The sequence below is a fragment of the Muntiacus reevesi genome, chromosome 4 (genome assembly GCF_963930625.1).
Source record: "Muntiacus reevesi chromosome 4, mMunRee1.1, whole genome shotgun sequence".
In the NCBI taxonomy this organism is placed as follows: Eukaryota; Metazoa; Chordata; class Mammalia; order Artiodactyla; family Cervidae; genus Muntiacus; species Muntiacus reevesi.
The window spans coordinates 103,169,168-103,196,091 of record NC_089252.1 but is presented as its reverse complement, the minus strand read 5'-3'; the positions used below and the strand labels follow the sequence as shown (position 1 = coordinate 103,196,091).

The 26,924-nt window shown below is 37.6% G+C and overlaps 1 protein-coding gene across 1 annotated transcript in view; it reads right to left on the bottom strand.

Moving 5' to 3' along the window:
- The window catches only part of ERC2 (ELKS/RAB6-interacting/CAST family member 2), a 919,595-nt gene that overhangs the window by 466,005 nt on the left and 426,666 nt on the right, over window positions 1–26,924 (bottom strand). The window contains exons 11-12 of the mRNA XM_065935028.1: window positions 22,865–23,058; window positions 17,291–17,302 (exon numbers count right to left, since the gene is read on the bottom strand). Coding sequence (XP_065791100.1) covers window positions 17,291–17,302; window positions 22,865–23,058 — 206 coding nt within the window. The remainder of the gene's footprint in view (window positions 1–17,290; window positions 17,303–22,864; window positions 23,059–26,924) is intronic.

The following is a 26,924-nucleotide window of genomic DNA, read 5'->3' as shown; positions in this document are numbered from 1 at the left end:
AGGAAGGCAATGTGCTATTAGAAAATAATGCATTACATTTTTACTAAAATTTTGTACTATGGTGAATTCAAGTCCGATGTTGCTTGCATTTTTAATTAATTGAGTTTATTTCTATTTGAACTTTCTTTTCATTTTTAAATACTACATTTTAATTTGAATCTCCTGTTTCAGCCCTGAATATAGAGGTGAAATAACTAGGAACTAGATGTCCTGGCTGCTGGTAATTAGTTTCCATACTACTGTTTGGTAGAAACTGATTAAAGTCCTGGCAACACCTAAACACATGCTGGTTTAAAAAAAAAAGAAAAATCACAAGTTTCTCACTGACTGAACTGTTAGGAATGGAGTATTTTATGATACAGATTTACAAATATCTATGAGCTGGAAGCATTTCCTGGGTAATTAATCAAAGGGAACTTTTATGTAGAAACACATCTCCATTGAGTTATTTACAAAAGATCCCACAAGCTGCAATGACTAATTATAAGTCTCAGACCTGGGCAGTTTGCTGAAATGCTTTTCTTCAGGTCATTAAAAATACCAATGACAACATACAAATTCAGAAAGAAGAATAAACTAACTACAGGAAGTTATAATTACAGAAAGGAATTATTCAAAGTATGTGACTTTTGCACAAAAATGATGTCCATTTATTTGATACAGCAGACTCTCCTCTATTTTTCCCCTTTGATAGGTCTGTTGTAATTTCTACTAACATTAATGAGAGATATGTGCTAAAAATGAATAGCTTCTAACTCCAGCCATCTGTGCATTCCTGGTAGGAAAAAACTCAATGTCATCACAACCCTATTGGGTTTCTCGGTAATGCTCTTTGCTGATAAGAACTTTGAAAAAATACCAATGAGTTTTTTTCTTTTTCTTACTCATACAAAGCATGCCCATTCCCCTTGCTACATAAAGGAGTTCATTCTACTCTGAGTCCAGGCAGCCACTGAGAGGTGGGGTGAGATAAATCCCTGCTTATCAAGATAACTGTTTCCCCACTCCGTATAAATGGAGACAAAGTATACCCAGACTCTAATGATTAAAATGGCCAAATTCTTAGCAGGTTAACTCATTACTTTTCATCCCTCTCATGACAGCCCTAAAAGCTAAGTAGCTGTCTTAATAGCCTATAGCAGTCACTTCCAAACAACTCTCTTGTCCTACACCTATGCTAAAACTCAGGTAATTCATTTTTCCTTTATGAATTACTAGCTGTCAAGAGTTTGACAAAGGTCCCAGGCTTTAATGGAGACCTTTGAAAAGAGAGATCCTGTGCTGGAGAACCCAAGGAGGGATGCTGGGGAGCCAGGGAAGCAGGAAGACTGGAAAGACATTGGTCAGGAATTGGAAAAAAAATAATACATACATATGATGGAAGACAGTGTTATATGGTGGAAGAGAGGCTTGTGTGACTATCTTCAACCACAGCCAAGTGTTTGCTCAGTGACAGCTGGGAACATATAGCACCCCAGGGCCATACAGTTATAACTTCACTTCCCTGAGCAGCCAGCCAGCCTATCCTGAGCAAACCAAACCTTTTCAAGGGCCCCTTCTGACACCCTTCGTGGAGTCAGGGGGAGGGTGTGCTAAGCTCTGCTTCTGAAGATCCAAGTGTTTGATGGATCAGGTGGATCACTTCTTCCTCTCAAGCTGCATAGAAGGCTGTAGAACTTGGGATCCTCTCTTATATCTTAACATTAGGTCTAGTTTTATATGACATGTGATGACAGAACTGCTAAGAATATTTATTCGCTTGGCTAACAACTAAAGAAAAAATGGTAATCACAGCTCTCTAGAGAGGCTTTTTAAATTTCGTTTTATGGCACTATAAAATGAGGCCATACCCTGAGCATTTAAATGGGCAAATTATTTACTTGGAAGGGGCTCAAAATTTGAAGTTTGGTCATATCAATAGACAAAAGCTTAGTGAATATTCATGATAAAGTCCATTTCAAATGTAGCTAAGCCATCACCAAAAGAGGGTAAGCATCTATTTGATGTAAGTGACCACATGTGTTTTTGTAGGACTAAATATGTCTCAGGTCTAGATTACACTTTGAATAAGTTGTTAATACTTGGTAAACTGTCCCTAATCCTATTTCATGAAAACCTTGAAAAAGCAGTGCCAAGGTAAAACTGTCAGCTGGTAACCTGTAAGCGGCATATTGTAATAGTATAAATTCACTTACTTTCCCCGAGGGCATAAGTTTTAAAGCTATTAATTTATTATTTAAATTGCCATTTTATTATTTAAAATATCACTTAATTATTTCAAAATGTCAGTTATTGTGTACTGGACAATCTTTTTAATAAAGTGACAAAGTGAAAGTCACACAGTCATGTCCGACTCTGTAACCCCATGGACTATAGAGTGCACGGAATTCTCCAGGCCAGAATACTGGAGTGGGTAGCCTTTCTCTTTTCCAGGGGATCTTCCAAACCCAGGGAGTGAACCCAGGTCTCCCACATGGCAGGTGGATTCTTTACCAGCTGAGTCACAAGGGAAGCCCAATCTTTTTAATAGAACATAGTAAATATAAGTGTAAAATTACCAGTACACAAAAAAATATAAGAAAACCTATATATAATAAGGGTCTAGTATCCAGTATATATAAATAACTCTTTCAAATCAACAATAAAAAGACAAATACAACTGAAAATGGGCTAAGGATTTGAATAGACATTTCTCCAAAGAAGATACAAAAATAGACAGTAAGTTCATGAAAAGACATTCAGTATCTCTAGTCATTAGCGAAATGCAAATCAAAAGCACCATGAGATATCACTTCATAATTCTAGGGTGCCTATGATCAAAAAGGCAAACAATAAGACGTGTTGGTAAGAATGCGAATAAATAGAAACAATTATATGTTGGTGGTGGCAATGTGAAATTAGCACCTCTGTGAAAAATGATTTGGCAGTTTCTCAAGAAGTAAAGCACGGTTACTATATGACACAGCAATCCCACTCCTAGGTATATACTCAAAAGAAATGAAAACATATATTCAAACAGCAACCTGCTCGTCAATGTGCATAGCAGCATATTCATAATACCTAAAACTACAAACAGCCCAGAAGTTGATTAGGTGATGAACAAACAAAACTGGTATATACCTACAATGGAATGTTATTAAGCAATAAAAAGGAATGAAGTACTGAAACAAACAACATGAATGAATTCTAAACACATTATGCTAAGTAAAAGAAGCCAGTTACAAAATATCATATATTATATGACCCCATGTATACAAAATGCTTCAAATATGCAAATCCATAGAGACAGAAAGTAGATTAGGAGCTATGGGAAGGGAAGAAATAACTGAGGAAATGAGTGTGCCTGCTAATAAATATGGGTTTCTTTCTGAGGTGACAAAAATTTAGTTCTGGAATAAGACAGTGGTCATGATCGTGAAACGTGAATGTAACATCAACCACTGAATTTATACACTTTAAAGGAGAAAATTTTATGGTGCATGAATTATATCTTAATTTGAAAACTATACCTGCTAGTATTTAAAAACTTAAATAGTACAAAATAATTTATAAAAAGAAAAAGAAAATTTATACCCTCTCCACCTCCCCCAATAACCACTTTTGGTATCAGGGGATTTTGCCAATCTTTCCAGAAATGTTTTATGTATAATGCACAGACAGACATGTATCCTGCTTTGAAAATACAACAGAGAATTTTATATATTTTGCAACATGTCTTCGACATCTTTCCATGGAAGGAATGTATACACTGGAGTGTGGATAAAGGGGCCAGAGGGAGACGGTGGAGCTGAAACAGGGAATGTCAAGCAACAAACTGCAAGCCCATCCACTGGAGGAGCAAGAATCCGTCAATTTCTCAAATTTTCAAATGTCGGCACAACAACACTGCATGGATATCCCACATAGAATCTCAATGGATTAAGAACTAAATTCTCAACTATGCACTCTCCCAAGTCCAAAATCACCCTACTTCTTCTGCAGTTTCTCCTCCAAAGTCATCCAAGATTGGGAGTCAAGGAGGAATAAGTCCTCCATCTCCCAACACTTCACATGAAATGGATCACCATGATCAGCCATTTTCACTTAATTTTAAGTGTCTATCAAAACAGTTACCTCCTCTCTATTCTTACTGCTGCTATCTTAGCTCACACCTTTGATTTCTTTATCCAGACACTGAAATAGCTCCTTGTCCTTCTCCACTGCCAAGCTGTTCTCCCACAGTCCTTCCATCCATTTACCCATTTATTCACCCAACAAATATTTATAGAGCAATAACCATGTGCCAGGAAAAGAAGACACAAAGATGAAAAGGAAATTGTCTTTATCATTAGACAGTTCAAAGTTTAGTAGAAGGGAGAAACATATAGCTGGAAAATAACAAAGTGCTTTTTACAACATTGAGTAAGTGCTGTCAGAACACAAGGTGGAACTACTGATTTTTAAGAGGAATCAGAGGGTGACATGTGAATTGGGACTTCAAACATGAGCAGGAGCTTTGCATGAAATGAGGTGGAAACCAGCATTTAAGCAATGGGAAGAGTATGTGCAAATACAGAAAGATAGGAAAGGTCTAGAAAGCGTAGGGAATAAGAAAAAATTCAGTAATGCAAGCAGGTAGAAAAGGAGGAGGTGGAGGGGCTCTGTGTGTATGCTGGGCTTTAAGATAAGACTCGAAAGCAACCCAGGATTAGCGTATAGAGGACTTCATAAGCCAAACATACAGTCTGCTGTTTGGCCCAGTGTGTGAGGAGGCAACAAGCAGTTCTAGGCAGAAGGCACTGCCTCGCTGATTTTATCTGGAGTAGAACGTAGGGACAGACTATGACTTTGTAGAGGCTATTGCAAATGACCCATGAGGACAACAGTACCTAGAATGGAGAGTAGAAATGAGAGAATGAAATGTGGTGGTTTAGATACATGACAAATGAGCCAGGGAGGTTTTTATCTTAAAATAGGCAGACTTTATACCAATTCCAAGACTAAATGCCAAGTAAATGCGAGGATGGGTGGAGTACAATTGTGGTTGTATTGGAAACACAAGGTAGGCATCCTTCTAAAACACAATCCTGTTCCCCACTGCCTTCACAATGAAAACATTTTAACAGTTTTTATTATGTCACATAAGGGAGCATCCATGTATGGTTTATCCACACGTTCTTTGTTCTTGAGATAATCTGGGCTCAAATCCAGGGTGACCTTGAGAAGTTCACAAATGACCTCACTAAGCCACAGCTGACTCATCTGCCTATGGTAAACTGTTAACTCTCCTTTCTTACAGCATTGTTGTGGAATGAAAAAAATATTTCACATCACTGTTTTGTATAGAACCTGGCCCATGCAACGTGCTGAATGAATGGCAGCAGAGTTTTCAAAGAAAGACACACAGAATTACCTTTCCCCAAAATTATGTTAAAAATATAGGGTCTTTTAAAAGTCTAATGTGCTTTTAATGATCTTTTAGTTGTTGATGATATGATAAAAGAACAATCTATCAATAACACTTAAAATTTAGAAAAGAAAGCTATGTTATTCACTCTACCCAAACTTCTTCATTTTAGAGGACTGGACAAAAGTAAAAAGTCTGTGAGAGATGAGAAGGTAAACCAAATAAACTGACAAACAATAGAGAAGAAATACTCCTCTCCCCAGCAGCTGTAAGAACTGAGAAGCCAACACAGATCCTTTCCACCAGGTATACAGATGAAGTCATTAAAGCTTCAAAGTTAAAGGCTTAAAAGTTAAAAAAAAAAAAAAAAAATTCTGTGCTCTGTAGGAGGAAGGCCTTGCATTTTGATGGCATGATATCTACCCTGACCTAACACAATGATGAGGGAGAAATGATTCCATAGAATGATTACTGCCTGGAGAAGGGAACTAGTTCACAAGTTTGAATTCTCAGTCTTTGTTATGTACTGCCAACCCTCCCACTTGTCTGAGACAAGATCAAGGGAGACACAGATATTATGCTGCAGAGAGGGCCATCTCTCTATCAGAGAGCTCTTTTGTTTTCCAAAAGTAACATCATCATATATCACAAAAAAGGACTTCATTTCTTCGCAGCTTTTATGCTGCTGGGATTCTCTGATCTTACTGTGTGGGGCCATGAAACACTGCCCCAAGAATGATTCCTGGAAGAGGCAGAAAACCCCTCCTGGAAATACATCTTTTCTCTTGGCTGCTTCCCCAGAATTCCCCACCAGGAACTGTCTTAAGCAGGCAGGAGGATGGATGGTCTGAGGTCTTCCCCGTTTCTGCCATCCATGTTTCTTGAAACCAGTCCAGAGCTGATGATCGTCTCCAACCTACAAAGCTGCTGTTGCCTGTATGGCGGTGCACTCACCAGGCCGCCTCAAGCTCACTTCAAAAAAAAGAAATTCCACATTCTTGCTCAAGAGAGAGTGAAGACTCAGACCAGCAGCTCAAAAAAGGCTGCTGGAACTGCCAACACAAACAACTTCTCAACTTCCATTATAAGAGGTTTTCATCAATGCTTGGAACCCTTTTTATTATAGAAATAGCTTTCCATCCCAAAAGAAGCACAGTAAAGAGTGGTCCCTGTAGTACCAGGAGTTCCTGGGCCAAACCAATTTATCCTAACACAAAAAGTCTTACTGAAAAATAGGACACAGTGATTGATTCTGGGTTCTGGAATCAGAACAGCTGAGTTCAAATCCTGGCCCCACTAATAGCTGTGTGATAGAAGGCAAGTTACTTAACTTCTCTGAGCCTTGCTGTCCTCAGTTCACAAATGAGACTAATAATTTCACAAACGGCATCTGCTGTTGGAGTTTCTATAAAGAAAACCTTGGAGAATGTATAGCACCATGCCTAGCACCAAATAAGTAGTCAACTAAGTCTTTTCTTATTTTTTCTGCTATAGCAGCAACAGACTGCTTGAGCAACCACAGTCTGCAACCACAGACTGCTTGAGCAAAGTATCTGCCACCACACCTTTACTTTCTTCCTATCATGACAGTAGCTAGGTTTCATCTGCTTGCTTTTCCTGTCGTGTTGGCCGTTGTTAAACTATATAGGCTGCAGATTTTTGTGTTTTATCTGCTTGCTTGTTTTATTAATTAACCTTGCATTTCTTTAACCTCTTACTTCCTCCTCACCTCTGTGGCCACCACCTTGTTTCAGCGCTATGGTTTCTTCTAGCTTGGGCTACTGCTTACCCTTCCAGAACAGAGTTGTTACAGAATTAATCATTCTAGAAGATACACCTGACTATGCTCTTCCCAGGCTCAAAAAGTTCAGAGTCTTTAGCTGAGCATTCAAGGTTTTCCCCAGTCCAGGGAAACCCTTATTGTTCACCTCCTCCTGCACTCCAGAGCCTAAGTTGTAGAAACCCATTCTCTCCACTGAGCATGCATTCTACCTTCCCACCTCTTCTGTCTTTGCTCATGCTCCTCACCTAGTTCTTTATCTGATAAAATCTTTTCCATTTTTTCTGTTCTAGCACAAATACTATCATGTTCATAGAAATTTTCCCTACTCATTACTCTTCTGGATGCCCATGACATTCATATAGAATTTGCCATACTTTTCCATGGGTAATGCCTCAACTCTCCAGTTCCAGATTTTTCATTCCAACATGCCTACTGGACAGGCCTACCTAGCTATCAAAAAACATCTAAAACACACAGCCTGGACAAAAGTTTTCTGTTCTTCTCCTGACATTGTTTCCACACTTGTCCCTATATCCTGCAACCATCTCAATCATGTAGGTAAGTCTCACTAAACCAAGAGAAAGCTGAGAAATTAAGCTTCCTAAGAAGAAGAAGAAAAAAAAAAAGATATTCCGCCTGATTCTCACAGAGCAGGAGAGCAGGGTATGGGAAAGCCATCTGAGGTCCAAGTGACTCCACACGGGCTTGGCTTACCATCCTGTACGGCAAGGGTGAGACAAGCTCCCACGCCCCGTTGACTTGGTTCCCCCTCTACGCGAGCCTCAATGACTCACATTCCTTTCTGCATTCCTCTTCCACAGCTTCTGGTTAATCATAATTTCTACCTCCTCATAACTTCAGATCTTTACAACTCACATTATTAACTTATTCTATAAATATTTATTAAGTGTCCACTATTTTACAGGCATTGGATGAATTAAGACAGGTCCTCTCCAGATGGAAGTTCCACTCTAGACTAAAAGACAAACGTTGAACAAGAATTAAGACTGTGCCTCATGTTCTACTGGGAAGTTACAAGAATTTGTAGGAGACGAAGCTAACCTGGACTGGGCTAGCTAGCTCCAGTTAAAGGCAAACAGAGGAAGTGATATTTAAACTTCACTTGACCTAGAAAGAAATAAAGTTATATCCATACTTTATACCTTAGAGTAAGATAAATTCCAGATGGTCTGAAGACTAAATATAGAAAATCAAACCATAAAAATACCAAAGAATTCACAGGACAATTGTTCATATACTCTTGTGTGGAAGAGTTTTTTAACTATGACACAAAATTCAAAAGACATTACATAAAATATTGAATACATTTGACTATCTCGAAATGTTCTTAACATTTATGTATAACAACAACAACAACAAAAAAGACAAAGTAGCTGGGGGAGCACTTAAAATTCAAATTACAGACAAATGAGTCATTTTTGTAATATACAAAGAGCTTCTGCAAATAAATACGAAAAAGGCCAACAAATAAATATGACAAATTATTAACATACTTAAAGATGAACAACTTCACAGGTAATAAGATAAAAGCAAATGAAAAACACACTTAAATTCCATGGTTCACCTTCCATACTGACAGAGATGAAAAAGTTTATAAACCACACAGCATTGACAGAGTGAGTGTGTGTGGGGGGGAACAATCTTACATACTGCTCATAGGACTAAATGGTTTAGTCTCTGTAGAAGGCAACCAGCAAAATGTAGCAAAACTAGAAATGCATTGTCCTTACAATGTCACATCTATACATTTATCCTACAGATATATTCCTATATATACACATATAGGATATTAAGTCTAGTGAGTTATTAATCATAGCAGTCTGCATGAAAGGGAAAGACTTGAAGCAATCTATAAGTCCTTTAGGAGGAGACAGGTACAATGGAACTGTATATAGAGGTAAAAAGGAACAGAAAGCTTTTATGTATGAATATGAGAAGATCTGTAAAGATATTTTGTTTAAAATAAAGGAAATTTAAGTGCAGAACAGTGTATATTATATTATGGCACATGCATTAATGTACTATAAATCCTATCTATTTGCTTCCATCTCTCTAGATGCTACTTTTAGGAACTGGTTTAGTTATACCACAGTACCTGCAACAAAGGAGATGTACAATTACTACTTAAGAAAGTGCATAAGTTAATAAATAAAGAAAATAAATGGACGAAGGAACACACTTGGGTACTTGGCCTGTCCTCTGAACTAAGTATCTGTACTTTTATGCATGGATATAAAAAGGTTGTGGCCAAATCCTGGCTATCTAGTTTCCTAGTTTAAGAAAAACCTAATGTAAGACAACCTTATGTAAGACAAACATGCACTGAGTCAATTAACTTATAAGTATGTGTGTGTGTGTGTATAAATATATATATATACATGTAGACACATATAGATAGATACATTACTTTTCAATAAGCATGACATTTTCTAGTTCATGTGTTCATCTCTCTCAGGAATAAAGGATTCAGTATTCAGAAGAATGATGCTGTTTTTAACCTTTCCCTCAAAATCTCTCAGTGGCTTATGGGAGAAAAAGTCTACAGTCTTTATCCCAACAACTCAGTTATTTCCAACTAGGTAAGCATGGAAGCTGCCTCGACAGGATCATCTTCTACTTCTCTCTTGCAAGAACTCCATTACTCTCAGCAGGAAAACCTTCAACATATCCATAACCATGACAACCACAACCATCACCACTTAATGAACATCTGCTCTGTGCCAGAGTGTGCTCCACACTGAACATGTGTCTTGACCGTAAGTTCATGAGAGGAGCTGTAACACAACTGTCTCCATTTTACAGACACGAAGATAAGCTTAAAGACATGAGGACTTGTGTCTGGCATTCCACAGAAATGCTGATGCTGTTTCTTAGATTAGAGTTTATTTAATTTTCTACATGCAATATTCTGACAATAAATATCAGTTTGAATAACCTGGATTATGAGTGAAATGCTAACATAAAGTAATAGCAGGTCTGAAATAGCTAACACATGTAAAATCAAAGAGTAGTGCTTTTTTATCTGCCCAAGAATCCCTAAAAAGCCCCTACTTTGCATGTTTAACTAGCAGAAGAGCACCCACACTCAGCAAAGTGATAGGACACCTATGTGCCAATTTCCCAGTGAGTGTTTCTCACCAAGGCCCACTCATCACAGGTTATCAGAAGATTCTCCAGCTATTCATTATTATACCAACTCATTCTCTTCACAGTAATTATCTGTGAGCAACATATCATGCTGTCCTTGGAACCATCAAACTGACATATGATTAAACAGCAGAGGACTCTGAAGTTAAATTTAAAACCACTCTCTTACACTTCAACTCACACATCAAGTCGAGATCTGTCCAGCCATGGGAATATTCCAGTTGACCAATACCAAAAACCAGAGAGAGACTATTCCCTTACTTCACTTTCCCATCTGAGAAAGGTGGTGATTACATCCTCAAAACTTTCTAAATAGATTTTTCTAGGACATGAAATAAAATTTTGGAAAGCAATTCTCTGCATGAAGTTCTGCCCTTACCCCACATAAAAATGTCTCAAGAGTTACTTATATTCACATTACATCTTCACAGTTATGTGTGGGGTCTTACAAGAAATAGTACAGTTCTTCAACATGCTGTGAGAATCACACATTTTTAGCTTTCCTTGAAAAAATTATTGTAAAGCGTTAAGTTATTGTATACTCAGCTGTACATGCCAATAATGACAACACTTATATTAACAATGTTACCAATTAGAAAAAATGGAAGAAAAAAAAATCAATGGGCAAACTGGAGTTAAAACCTAAGTCTCACTGTTGCTGGGCTGAAAAAGGAGCAAAAAGAGATTCTCCAACTGGAAATTTGTTTCCATTTCCCCATTTTTCCCACCTACTCTATAGTTTCTCAAGTTTTTCTACAAAAAAAATTGTTCTATATAACGCACTTATTGCAGGAGCTACGATTTAGGAAAAAGAACTTTTTTCCATCTCCATTAAATAGTTGTATCCCTAGAAAAACCAGCCAATTTCTGCCTTACTATTCTATTCTACTTTTCATGTTTATTTAATATTATATAAACAAAGAGTGGCTCTAGTGTTAAAGGACCCACCTGCCAATGCAGGAGACATAAGAGACACAGGTTTGATCACTGGGTCTAGAAGATTCCCTGGAGAAGGAAATAGCAACCCTACTCCAGTATTCTTGCCTGGAGAATCCCATGGATAGAGGAGGCTGGGAGGGCTACAGAGTCCCTGGGTTTGCAAAGAGCTGGTAACGACTGAAGTGACATCATGATGACAATTCCATTATACTTTTAATATTATAAATGATTTTTAACTATATAGTATTCATTAAATTTAGAGTGACAATAATTGAAATCATCAGAATTACCTTCAAAGAAAATTTCCAAAGCCTTTGTTAAGATATATCAACAACAAAGTAGTTTCTTCAGAGGAACACACTCAGTACTCATTTTTAAACAGGTTCCCCCAAAATGTAGGCTTCACATAAATGTGACATTACGCAGTGTGAAAAGTCCAAGCACCTTTACCCAATATGGAAGAAAGCTCCAGTCACTAGGTGGATAGGTTTCTCTACAGCTCAGGCTGGTATTGTGGGTAATGAAGTGACAGAATTCACATTTCATAAGAAAAGCCATATAAAGGAAACAAGATATTATTTTTCTAGAAAGTGATTTATAATAATACTGAGAAACCATTTTTCTAAAATTCCTTTCCCTTCTCAACATTTACAGAAAAGGCTAACAGATCTTGAGAGATTTACTATTTGCTGATATTCATCCATATGGTAGCACCAACCAAAAGCCAGGAGCAGGGGAAGGAAAAGGGAAAAGAAAAGATTGAAAAAATATAAATGAATCGTTACCTCTACCAACTTGACATCTCTTATTCAGGGGCCAGGACTTAATAGGCCTACCCAGGACTCTCTCTCTATTTTCCTGCTGTCATTGTTTTAACAGATTTGCAAGTTAAGAATGGTTTTACTTATTTCGAGGAACCTCGGAAACACACTGCACTGTAAAATATTCACACTACAATGCAAATTGCGTTCCTTCCATCCTATTCACTATTCTGGAAGGTACAGATGGAGTGCCACAGCAAGAACTTAAGCAGAAGTTAGACAGTAAAAATAATACAGAGTTTAAAGACCTAGTTCTACAAACTGGAGCTGGCTCAGCAAAACATTAGCCATGGCAAGTCCCACCAAGGCCGGTTCGGAAAGGTGCAAGAACCAATCCCTGGCTACATCTCAAAGGTTCAAAACCATTTCTAAATATAGATCCCACTTTATGTTTGCAGGAGCTGTAAATCAGAGAAAACAACTTTTTTCCATTCTCAATAAAATATTTGCACCCAAAGCAAAATCTACTGATTTCTGGCTCTCTACCAGTTCTGCTTGGGCATAAAATTTTCTGACACTTCACCAGAAATGTCAGCAGTAGTATAAGGCAGCTTTAAAGAGGGAAATGATTTTCTGACCTGTGGATAACCTCCTCAACGCCAACAGGAAAAGGAATTTTTAAAAACACCTGAAACCTAGTTTTTCCAGTTATTAGTATAAATGGCACAAACTATTTTTCTTAGTGGCCAAATCCTTCCTTATAGGAAGTACTGGTCTTTGAATTCAGTGAGGGGAGGGAGTCATTCTATATTCTTGACACCCAGCACAGACCCTTGCATGGAGAAGGATTTTTAATGAACAGTCTAGAAAGGGTGGGGAGGAAAAGAGGAAGGGGGAGAAAAGGAATATGGAGGGAGGGAAGAGGGAACAAAAGAAGGAGGGATGAAGGGAAGGAGAGAATGAGGTAAGTTCAGAAAGAGATCTCTTCCCTCCCCCTTTTACTTGTGTCTTTATTTCTCTTGAAATTTCAAGCATCCTACTTGATGATAGAAAACCAGTACCACTCATCTTTTCTTACAGCTTCCTGCTGAAGCTAGACATGATATCCAGGGCAGTCAACTCAACCTCCAGAAAAAGCTGACCAGCAAGTCTGTGTAAGGACCACGTAAAGGGTAGAAGTGAGACAAAGTTAATGGAAGTTCCTTTCTTCAACAGACATGCAGTCAACAACATTCAGGAGTATGAACTGCCACCTCCAGTGTGTGGCCCAGCAACACATGCAGCTGGAGACTCATGCAGTGCCAGAGGAGGCCGTTGTCTACTGGGAGACACAGTGTAATGATTAACTACCCTAATTCAAGCTAGGATATGACACAGGTCAAGGAAAAGGGTTTGCTAGAGCCTTGAGGAGATCAAGACAGGGAGAAACTGCCGCTGCCTGAGGCACTGGGGGAGGAGATGAGCATTCAGGTGGCCCTGCCAGGGCAGGATCTGTGCATAAGGAACCAGCTCGGGACAGAGAACGCGGGGAGGGCGGGGAGGGAGGGCATGAATCTCAGGATGAAGGAAAAGGCTGGCTGCATAACAGGCAGGAGTCCCCTAAAATGCCTCCTGGGATACAGCCTACGGACATGGCATTCGGGAAATCATGGATTAAACACAGTTGCACAAGTTTACTTCCTACCGGCCTCTCACAGCCTTTACTATGCAACTGGAGAGGAACCCCAATACCATTGCTTACTAGCTATATTAACTTTAGCAAAATATTTACATTTTATGAACTTCAGTTTCTTTTTCTCTAATATGCAAGAAATGACAGTTGTTATGAGAAGTAAATAGTACTCAAAAATGACTAAGTCAGTACTGGCATGTAGTTAGTATTCAGTTATTACTGCTGCTGCTATGTCTGTTATTCCTATTACTAATATCAAGGTGCACTGTGAATATACAAATGAAGAATGCAATACATAGTATTTCTTAAACAGTTTCTTAAACAATTTGGTCAGTTTTTCATCAGGTATTCTTTGAAATGCCAGGCCAGCATGTAGTGCCCTGCCTAGCACACAGGAGGTACTTATTCTGTCTTTGTGGAGGTAACAGGTCCAAGAACTGACCCTAGCAAAGAGCAAACTGCAGGATGTTCTGGGCAAGGTGTTTTTCATTATTACTTTGGGCACAGGCCTCTGAGGTCCAGGTGTAGTGAACTTCATCTTTTGCAAGAAGAAGGAAGAATTGAGAGTACCGTTTTCAACTCTGGGGAAACATTACCAAGAGTTTATTTTGGTAGAAGTGTTTGAAGAGATTGTAACAATGAGCTCACACCTGCTGCCAGGCGCCAGCCATCAGCTACAGCCTGCTTGTTAGGGAAATGCACAAGGCCCCTCACCAACAGCCCCTCCATCAGACATGTGCAGTGAGAATCCCAGAAAACCCAGTCCAAAAACAGCTATTTTCCCTCCAAGAGGGGATACAGAGTCACAAACAATAAAGCATCTGACCCAGAATCCACAGCAAACTGGAGGCTGGGAAAGGCCAGGAGAGGCCTGCACTTTCTGGTTTGACTTCATTGATTCTCTGGAAGGATTTTAGACTGAATCCCTAAGGATACTTTTCCTTTTTTTGGTGAACTGCTGCATACATTTACCTAGATAATCTCGTCTCTCATAAGTCACAGGCTAATCTCACAAATAGTTTCTAGAAATGAGCACACATCACACAGAGCAACCCCTGAGTACAATGCAGAATCATGCTAAACCTCTCTAGCTTCCTACTGGTTTGTGGGTAAAGAGGTTCTTGAAAGAAGTGGAATTTTCGGGAGCAAGACCCTAAATAGGCTTAGAATATGACATTTGCATTTACCAAACCCAATACTTAACATCTGTCCACCTGAATTTAAGCACAAGAATCTACACAGAGTTTGAAAAAGAAATGAGACCACTTTCAAAAAATAGATGGAAGGGAGAATTTCTCATAGAGTCCATAGAAAGACCCAAGAGTTAGTGATGTTTTCAAACTTTGGATTGGGAGATAAAGAGCTACAGGGCAGACAACATACTTTTACAGTAAGAAAGATCAGATATTTATAAAATATATATGATAAATGTATACACATATATATGTATATGTACAAACACAAATACATGGTATCTCAACTGTGCAGTATATAAGGAAAGCACAAAGGCCAGAGATCCTGTATTCAATTGTTACATTTCGTTTTATTTTAACTGATAAACCTGGAAGGGGTTGGACAAAAAGCAAAGTTAACTCTGGAAACTTGTCAAAGCTCAGAAAATTTTGAGGACTCCACAGACTTGTTTCCAGAAAAGTGGGGCTGCCCAATTCTTCCTACACTAAAAATATGACTACAGACTGTTCACAGTGATTGTTTATTTTCTCCATTGTGTTCATTGTGGCAGGAGGTTAAATGATATTGAAATGATCGCAATCTTGTGTTGACCACTGTAATTCTCCCAATTAGAGTTGACCTGCACATCTTATCACACCCAATCAGCACACTCTTGTCCAGAGAACCCCTAATACCCACAAACTCTCCAAGCCCTAAACCTGCATCCCATTTTCTGAGAGTCTGAGTTCACATTCATTCGCTACACAAAAGGAAAAGAAAACTAAATACTGCACAATACAGTTCCTGCACATAAAAGACACAGTAGAATACCTATGGACAGCATCTGAAGGCTGGGAACCTGAGGTGTGAGAATGAAAGGGGTCCCTGGTCTCAAGGGTTTAAATATCAACAGGTGCAGATTAGGGGTAGCTAAAGGAAGGCAAAAGGAAAGAAAACAAAAAAGACAGGTAAGGAGAAAAGCTTAAAGTTTCTTAAATGAGCAAATCCAAAACCTGGAGGAAGGGTTTGGACGCCGTGGAGCCAAGGCCCTCCTTCTTTACTCTCATTACGACGCGTGTTTCTGCACACAGGGGCACCAGCAAGTGAATCTACAGTCATTAGGTTTTCATTGAGAGCAGTTCTGTAGGGCCATGCTTTTAATCTCTGTTTAGATCTTTGTTTGGGGAACTACTGAGAATAGGCTTCCTTCACTGTGATGAAGTTCAAGGCAGTTCCTGTGGGACACCCAGTGTGGTATGTGGAAATGGCAGACCAGTGGTTTCAGTTTCAAAGACTATGAGCCTCACCACTGTGTTTGGAGCAGGTGGTGGGTGGGGAGAACTGGTGTGTGGGTAGGAGGCCTAGTTTTGAAATTATTCACTACTGGCTTAGGTGATGAGCAGTGGACAGAATACAGAGGTGCATATCCTGAATACTGGAAAGAAAATACCATAGCTTGTCTTTTCAGAGACAAGCTTTATGATTCTTAATTCAAATCTTTTTTTAAAAGTCCAGGTAGCCCAGATCATACAATAAGCATCTTGTAGCATACTCACTGATTGAATGATAAAGAAATCACTGGATATTATTATGTATCATTGGAAGGAAAAGTTTTGCTGGACTTAAAGAAGAACCAATTATTGACTTGAACCCCCTATGTTAGAGAAATCAAACCCAGGATGTATTTTCAAACAAAATGTCCACTTTGCTTCTTAATACTGGGGTGCACACAGTCAACAATGAACCTAGTTTTACATTTGGCTCCATATGCTATGCTCTAGGTAATTAAAGTGTATCTTATGGCTAATAAAAATGAAGTTTAAAAGTTTATAACCAAAACAATGACAGGAAATAACATGTGTGTACAATATGTTACTAACACACTGATAATTTTCAAAAGTGACTTTAAAAAAAGTATTATAAATCTTTCAAAACACAGTGATTTATTAAGCAAAAAGTCTGAATGGTTTGCACTATTAAATTTAGCTTTTAAGTTGCTGTGTCATGAGCAAATCTTTTGTTCTCCTAGGTTAAATTTAGCATCCTGCATTTGATTTTTCCACTGCGCCACTGTTTATCAATATGTAGCTAATTTTCTGAGCTGCTCAGGAGAAATGCATTTGGGAGCTTTCACAATGATTTCTTTCACTGATTTTATAATCCAGGAAGAGAAAATATCAAATAATCCCAATAGTGATCCATTTTCATCATCTTCTTTGCCTTTTCCCACCTATACAGTCTTCTCATAAAGTAAACCCTTCCTTAGGCATGGAATGAAATGAAAAAAAAAAAAAAAAAAGTGGCTGCCAGAGGAAAACCATTTCAGAAATGTGTTTGTTAAACAAGTGCAAGCAATAAATTGAGCTTAGGAAAGAAAGACAGTTAGAAGAAAAACTGAAAGTACTGACCTGAGAGTCAAGCTGATTGGAGCAAGGGTGAAAGCAGCAATTTGGAGGATAAGCAGAAAGGAAAAAGGATAGCAAAAGAGAATAAAAGGAAGGAAACGCATTAGTTTTAAACATACAGCCAACAGAAGTTACATTAGCAGGTTTCATAACCAAATGAAGGACAAAAAGCAACTTTTATCTGATATTACCACCCAAAAACCTGGCACACACTGTAAGCAATTATATTAATTATTACATGTAAGAAACCAGTCTGTCATTCACATAAACTCAAGCACTGATGTGAACCAGAGGTGTATTCCAGCAACCCAATGGCACAATTTGTCCTTTTCTGGAGGAATATTTATAGAAAAAGTTCCTATCTGTGTGTGTGTAAAATTTTACTATTTAATAAACTGAAATGGAAATTACTAAGGTATTAGAAAAGTGATAAGCACTTATGTCAGAAAGATTTTACTAGAACCAGTAAGTTGGAAGACTATATCCTATGAGATATTTTTCCTTCATTGTTAAAAACCAAATGGACCTGAGCAATCTGGCTTTCTGTTTAAAGATTCACACTTCAGATGCTCACAGGGTACTGCACCTTGCAAGATCAAAGACTATGAGGACACCTTCAGGCGAGGTGTCACCTGCCTATCAGCCTCCCAAGACAAGACAGATTACCTTCCAAAGCTTAGAGAGATTTTTTCAGTTATGAAAATGAGGATCAGACTTCATCATTGCAAATATCCAGACATTGGATAACTAATTTTTAATAGAATATATAACATGGCCTTCTAATCTGTCAAAACAATAAAGTCTCTTATACAAAGCAACAATTAAAAGAAAAACAAAATTACATCCCTTCCAGCTACCACAGAAGTCATAGAAGGCATTCATTTTCTTAACCTATAAAATACCCTTTGCAAAAAATCAAGTGGGTTAACAAATACTTGATTAGCTATCTGCTCAGTGGGACCCCATTATGCCATACAATGAAGAAGTAGTTTGAAGCATTTCACACAGAAAGGAAAAGCAAACCAAATCTTCAGGAGACAGCTTAAACAAAAACATTTCAGATGAAAACAGAATTGACTATAACGATAAAAATCAAGTAGAATATTCTAGATTAAACTCTTGGTGAAAGCATTTAGTCAATGCTTTGTGTCTGAAACTCCCCTGCAGAGTGTTTCATGACAACAAATGTACAACTGATCAAACATAAGAGTTAAGTCAGGCCATGGTCTTTGTAGGCACTCTAGTGATGTTGGCCCAGCTGCTGTTTCAAATCTTTCTGTTTCAAATCTTTCAGAGGTATATCAAACTGAGGTCCATGGTCAAGTTTTAGGGAATGGAATCCTAAACTAAAACAACCAGCAAACATTTACGATTCTGTTGCTTTTTTCAAGGGATCCTAGTTTCCCTTGCTGCCTCAAAGGCATCTGTGATATCCATGACCTTCCCCAAAAGGCTGCTAGGCTAGGGCTAATATAAAACCATCTGCTACTTTTTCTTAAAGAAATTCCTTCAAAAAAAAGAAAAAGAAATTCCTTCAAAGCCATTTACAAACATTAATGGAAATTACTTAGAAAGAAGAGTTTGTAGCAAAACAAACAGAACTGGTATCAAGTTTCTTCCATGTACCATGAGACTTCTAGATCATATTATCATAATTAAAAAAAATAAAGCTTAAGTTTACATTTTGTGAAAAGAGTTCTGAAAGGCAGCAAAGAAATTATGTCAGCATGTTATTGAGCAAATTCAGAAGGAAAAATAACAGTCTGTTTCTCAACCTTAGATAAGGTACTTTTAGCCATCTAACATAATTTCTCATTGTCCAAATGTCTGGTAGCATTAGTCCTGATTCAGATAATTAAATACTATCTTGTTTTCTATTCTGATGTTATGTTTTAGGAGTAAAAATCTCCTGTGAGACCCACTCTCCTCTTCACAGTGGGGAGGGATGTGATCGAGGGCTCAATTTGGGCATTCCTTGCCCTCTAGACAAATACTGACAAAGCCCCTAACATATTTAAGATAATTACATCAAAGGTCGCCTGACTGATTCCTTCCCATAGTGAGATACCAGAAATCCCATGGCAGCAAGCTTTGTTTGACAGACTCTGCCTCTCTCTTTCCCCTAAGGCACTAAAGGATTAATTTAAACTCTAAATAAAACATTTAGAGATCTTGATGGGCAATGACACAGAAAGGCTACATATTTCATTGCCTCTAATGAATTAGCTACTTGATTGTGCACATACAAGATACCTATCATTGGTGATCACATAGCCTTCGGCCTGATTTGGACCAACTCTCAGGGACTACTCAAAGTCCCCCAGCTCCACTGTGTCACTGCCCCCAGAGCAGCCTGCAGTTGAAGGCAGAAACTCCTACTGAGCCATCAGCATCAAGTCCAAGGGTTTATGCATAGAACGGCACGTGGGGACCACACCGCAGCAATATGCACTTTGAAAAGCAGCGTCTTTAATGGCTGTGAGAGACATCATTCATGTGGAATTTCAGAGGTAAATGTATCCATGTAAGTATCAGGCATGTGCTATTTAGAATGTTTTATCATGGAGAAAGTTAAAAAAAAAAAAAAAAAAACTAGAATATTAACGGAATGGAAAACAAACACAAACTGCCCTCTGAGAAAGAAGCAGGCCAGGGTCAGTCATCTGAGTCATTCTTAAACCCACACCTTTCGTTGCACGTGACTGAAGTTCTGAAGTATTTTAGAATACAAGCTGCTTTTTTAAAAAGGTCTATTTGCTCTGGTAGGTCACATTACAGACCAGAGACCACAGATTTATTTCAAGTTCAATTTCTTGGTTTTCAAAATCACAAACTTAATTGCAAACACTCTTCCATAACTCCAAAATGGAGATATATGTCACATTGCTAAGTAATCTTTAGTTCCCAACATTATGAGGTATGAATTTTGTAGTTTAAGCCAGCAAATAGAGATACTGCCCAATTTGAAAAGGACTGTCTGACAACTCAAGGAAGATGCCTTGGTCAGAATACACATGTAACCGAGCAGATAATGCGTCAGAAAGGCAGGCCAAGGCTGAGTTCTCCTTTTCCCAAGAAACTTCCCCTCTTGATCTCCACCTCCCCGCCCACCTCTTTCTGGGTCTGGGCTCAGACATTTCCCAGACTATGCTCTGCTTCTGGACGCGAGACACAGGCAGGCAGAGAACTGGGACGGAGTCAAGTCCCACCACACGTTTTATGAATTACAGTGCCTGGGAGGCATCAGCTTTAAGGAGAGGCAAAGGCAGAGATAAAGAAAATGTGCAGAAAGTACATAAAGATAAATGCCTGTAAAATCACTGTTGTTTTAATGCATTCCATATTGAGGAAATAAAAACGTGAATATTCTTGATGATTTAATGGCAATAACATCCAGCTAAGTAAGACCTGTTTGTCCAACTGGACAATTATGTTATTTTATGCAAATATTTATAGTAGCTGATCCTGATTTTCAATTACAGTTCTGAAGGGCTGGTTTAGTGCAGAAAAATGCCTTCAAAATGTGGAGCACATCACTTTCTCTCCTGAAAGCTAGTAAAGATGAAGCAGATCTCCCATGGGCCAACAGCCATGCCTCTCTGCCAGTTATGTGACTGCTGAGTGCTACTGGACTAGCTTCTTCCTTCTGGCCCATTCTTGGATGGAACTGTTCTCAATCACTCATCTGTCAGTGCTGGGTTCAAATCCTGACTTTGACTGTTATAAACTCCACAACCTTGAGGAAGTCACTTAATTCACAAAATGCTTTCTCATCTAAAAAGTAATGACAATGAGACTTCTTGTGTTGTGGGCAGGATTAATTGTTATACAGTATTTGCAGGTCAAGTGCCTAGCGCAGTAACTGGTACACTGTGAGCATAAAAATATATATCACCTATTATGATTATAATTACAATTAGTAATATTATCTAGGGCATCTTCTTTATGGTTCACTTCTCAAAGAAGTGGACTACGAGTCAGGAAACCTACATTATACTTTTCTCTTTTTCTGACCACAGGACCTATCTTTCATTCAATCTTTCAGAGTCTCAATTTTCTTAGCAATAAGAAAGACATGACCACAACTTCCCTGTGATTTCAAACTATCTTTTTGAGAAAAAGGTTTGGTCCTAAAATATAGTCCCAAAATAGACATCTAGATACATCTAAATTAATAGTATTTTTAATAATCAGTAGGCTGGCAGAATACTTGTGCACTTTGAAATTCAAATGAAGCCCATAAGGATTTTAATTTGTACCCTTACCAGAAAAGAAGTCTTGATATAATTTCTAAAATGGGCCATACTGGACAAAAATCAGATTACCATCAAATTAATACTAAGATTTTTAAATGAAATATGTTTTGGAGTTTCGGTATATTACACATTAAATTTTAAAATGTTGAAATTTTATTAAGAATTAACCCATCCACTTAATTCAGAGCTAAATAATGTTGAGAATCTGTTTTAGCATTCAGGTGTTCACAATGATATAACCGCCTCACCTTACATCAGGACTTGGTACCTGCAAAATGTGATACATTTTAATAGGTTGTTAGAGATTTACTTCTAAGAAGATTCAAAGTCATAAAGATGGCATGAAGCAGAAGCAAAACCTGAACCCAACTCTTTCTGTCACTAAAGATCATGATCTGTCTAAATACAAGGTCATAGAGAGCTATTCTGCATATGTCTTGAGGTCCTTTAAGGCCTCACAAGTGTCTTGATCAGAGCTGGCAAACATTCACTGATTTATTCAAAATCTGCTGATCTCTTCCATATGGACTGAATCTAGGAAAGACAAATTCTGCCTTACTGCTGAACCAATGAGCAATGTTCAAAAGTAATGGAGTTACATAAGATTATTCAGAAATTCTTTCCTTACATGAAATATAGGAGAAAACATTGATAGAAAGCTTAATTTTAGAGTCTATACTATACATAAATACAATAGATTTATCTGAAAATATAATTACCCTGGAGCTCTGATATAATCCTCTTTGTTTTTAGACAGAATTTGCTATCAACTCAGCCTGCCTTAGACCTTATGTAAACATATTTATTTACCAAATGGCATAAGGGCCTCTTAAAAGATAAGTTCCAAGATGAATTTGCTGTGGTGTGCTAAAAGATATCCAAAGGATATGAACTCCTTTCTATTTCCCCCATCTTGAAAGAACTCCCAACTATATTCTTCCATATTCTATGCTTAAAACAAACTTAAATAACAAATGCTTGTTTTTGATAAGAAAAAACTGAGGTTTCAGGTAGTCACAACTTCAGTCTCTTACACACTTTGCTGGCCCAAAGGCTAGATTATGGATATCACTCAAGAAAGTTGATCATTATTTTTGAAAACACTGAAGAAGTATACAAGTCCTCAAAAGATAACCCAAACAACTTCTGAGTATCTCACAGAAACACAACATCATTCCTACAGGCCATGTTCCTCATAAGTAATCTGTTTCTTCCTTAAAATGTGAATGTACATTCCAAATTTACCATACCCCGTGATGGGCAACTAAGCAACTAATGTTCACTCACTGTTGACAATTTACAACATGACTGCAAAGTTTACCTCTCAAGTTCTGCAATTTTCTTGTCCTTGTCATTCTTTTCATTCTCCACCTCCTTGAGGATCTCCAGCAACCGGTCAACTTCTGCTTGGGCCTTGCCACACTCATCACGGTAGTAAGACGCCTCCTTGTCAAGCTGTTTCATTCGGTCTGCAAATTCTGGGTTCATCCTGGAGTCATCTTCAATATTATGAGCCTTCAACATTATATTTTTAAAGAATGTAGTTAAGATAACAATTTAGAACAATAGACAGTACAGTCACCAATGGTCCAGAAATTAACTTTGGGGGGAAAAAAACTATCAAGAATTATGGGTATACTGTCAGTTAAAAGACAAACTAGAAAAATCACAAATTTCAGCTATTTTTTAAAAATCTTGATTTTTTTAAGGTGGGTTTCTTTTACTGTTGTTATTTTGTTTCATTAAATGATGCTATTTTTTGCTTTTTTTTCCCCCTTACAAGAAAGGGGGCCTCGGTGGAGGTAGAGACAGTACTATGCTTATTTCTGGTGTTTTGGCAAGGACCTCAGACAGTTCAACTCCTCACAGTCAAGCAAGTGATTCATACCAACAGCTTCCTTTTCCAATACAGAGAAATTGAGATAAAGCAACATTAAATTATTTCTCCAAGAATCATCGAGGACATGTGTAAAGTCAGGTAACATATAAGAGACTGGATGACTGATCATTGAACATTTCATTCCACTGAGAAATTTCAGCAGAAGATGTAGAATGAAAGAAAGGCTTGAAAATGCAGAAGGCCTTTTCAGCTAACAGTCATACCCATACATTCTTGCTCTTTTGATTAAATTAACCTGAACCGGGAGGAGGATGAGCTAGCTCATGAACAAGCACACAGACAAGAATCCGCAAACACATGCATGAGGGGGTAATGGTGGAGGGCAGCTGTACACACGAGAACAGACACAGGCACCAACACAGTAACAATACTGCAGAATAATTTGCAGCCAAAGTATTTGTGGTTTTGTGTGTGTGTGTCAGTGTGTTACGGCTCTTTTCTTTTTTTCCCAAAATAAACTTTTGGCTGAAATATTCCCAGACAGGTGAAAATAACACTGCACTGCAATGTTTTGCCTACCCCTTGTTTCCCATTATTCCTAATTGACTTCTTCAAAGAGCAGGCAGGGAAAAAACAAGTAGTTTAACAACAGTGCACATTCAACACAGAGAGTTCAAAGAGGTCATATTTGTATATATCTCCAAAATCCATGTGTGAAATAATAAAATGTTAACAGTTTATTAGGACTTAAGTTGTCCTGCTGTCTTCCAGGTAAAACAGATGTCCATTGGATTTTTATACACTTTTTAAAAAAAATTTCAGGGAAAAAACAAGGCAAGCAAGCTACAACTACTGTGGGGTCAAATGAAACATGCATGGTTAGAAAAATTAAGACTAATAGTACTGTTAGAAGGTTGACAGTCTTTGCAATGATTTAGTAGAAAAAAATTCAAAAATTAGTATAAAGAAAAATAAGTTTCTTATTTATGACAAAATAATTATTTTAAGGATATTTTTGCGTGTAACATATTATTTAAGCATGAGGATAGATGGGGAATAATTTGCTTTCATGTTCTTTAGTCTAAGATTTACTTATTCACAAACTCAACTATGCAAAAGAACTTGGAAAAATATATCAATTCAACACAGTATCAGGCAGCTTTTTTATCCACATTTTTCAGAAAACATTAATTTCTAATTATTTAGTATGTACACTGAGTTTCATTATAATAGAATACAATAGAACTAGTGAGTTTTTTTCATTATAATTAAAATAATTTGAAAGAGAATCCTGAGCTAACATACCTTTAGGAGTTTATTCATCTAATAATTTTATTTTCAATTAAGATGAATATCAAAATCTGTTAATCTCTTATCAAAAATGTAGATACTCATTTTTAAAACAAAATGCTTCATATAACTACTTCTATTTGTGATACTACTAATCAACTCATTACTCTTTTAATAGAAAAGCATTTAAAATACACAGTTTTTAGATGATAAGAGAAAGAAAAAATATTTTATGTTAATTCTCTCTCCTTTAGACTCTGATACCATTACTCTATGGCAGCTAAAAACCTTTCCATGGCCGTTTGCTCACACTACTCAACCAGTGACATACCAAAAAGAATGAACTAAGTAATGACCAGCTACGAGCACTCAAAATAAATGAATAAATGTCTTAATAGCTTATTTCTAATGAGTGAAAATTCCTTTCACAACTCAGATTTGAAGATTCACAAAAAACTAGCAGTTAGTTGCTGTGGTTTATTTTGGTTGCTTTTATTCCTAAGATAATTATTATCATGATTTTTAATAGAGGGGTACAGGATTTCTAGTTGTAAGACTTAGATTTTAAATCTGACTTTGCGTCTTATGACTATGGACAAACGAAATAAGCCTCTCTAAGGACAGCAAAAACTAGAAAATGGCAAACATGGGGGAGGTATTATTCATTTGGGGTTTTATTGTGATTATTATTTCATAGTATGTATCCCATCAGTGGGCTTGCTATACAGCCAAGTTGATGTTTGTTTAGTTTTCCATAGACAAGGTACTACATGCACCTTAGAGAAGCCTCCTTACTAAGTTTTCAGAAAAAGCAGTGTGCTCATGATAGGTATGTGAGTGCATTCCTTAATTTAGCTGCTTGAAGAGAAGGTGATAAACCCAAGCAAGTTTTCAGCATGGGGAGAAATTAGACAGATTGCTAGTCTTTAAACCTAGCAAGTGAGTGTGGTTAAGGGACTTGTGGAACATTTCAAGGTTAAGAAGACCTAGAAAAAAACAATCATGAATCTACAGTTGTTTATGTCGTGTGATGCCACATCCAGGTCATGTTATTAAAATAAAGACCACAGCCAAGTTTACAGCTGGCCTGCTGTCTGTTGTGAATTTGTAGGTGCTAATGGTTCTTTCTTTTAAAAGGAACAGACAACCTGAAGAACACTTTTGAATTAAATACAACTATTTATCTTCATATCAATATCTACTGATTTCTGGGCAAAAGAGGTTATGTCAAAGCACATTTGACATGGGTGCCAGAATTCTTGACAAGGTTATTAAATAAAGCTGTAGATAGATGTGATTTGAAAACTATTTAAGTCAACACAAAATGGTAAGAAAGAGTCATACAGAGATAGAAGGGCTGCAAGCTGATTTGGGGTATTCATTAGGGTCCTTGTGAAGACCCAAGAGAAGACAGTTTCACGTGACCTAGAGACTGGCAAGTCCTGATCCAACCTAAGCAGTGGAGGCAGAAGTCTTCCATAGAATTTAACCAGCTATACTCAGCACGAATCACAACTTTGCAGAGGATGGGCTGAAACTGTTAACTAGTATAGCATGAGTGTCTTATACTGTGATATATATACATGGGGGGCGGGGATTAAAGAAAAACATGAGGAAATTGAGTTTATAAAGTCAGTGCTTGTCCAAAATTATAAGGCCAGAGCCTCCTCTTAAAAAAGAGAGAAGGAAGCACTTTCTTTGCATTTAGGGAGTACTCCTGCCTTTTCAAATTAAAACATGGGTTTTTAAATCTGGACAGGAAGCCTCTGATGTGGGTCAAAAGTAGATAAGATATTTGGGCCTAATGTACTTTAGGCACTGCAAAAACATAATATATTTGAATAAATCATTACCTGGACAAATTCCTACCATGGCATTCTGACCCATTCAAGGTTTAGGCTGAAAATACACAGTAAGTACTTCTTATGAATCTGTTGGTTTTAAATTAGTTCCCCCAGAAGGTCAGGAAGCAATTGTCAGTTCCTTTCATCTAAGACACAGCTTCATTCACTAATCAGGAATCTAGCTCTTGAAAAATGCAGATTGTTGTGGATTTTTTTTTTTAATGGTTTCAGAACATATTATCATAAATATAATTAACCACATTATCACTTTCAAAGACATACAACAGTCATTAAAACCAAAGGAATACTGGTGAGCATTTTTTTTTCCCCTAATTAGAGATTTACCTTTTTCCAATTAAACAGGTCAGTTTAAAAAGCAAATCCAGGTATCTGGTTGTGCTTCAAAA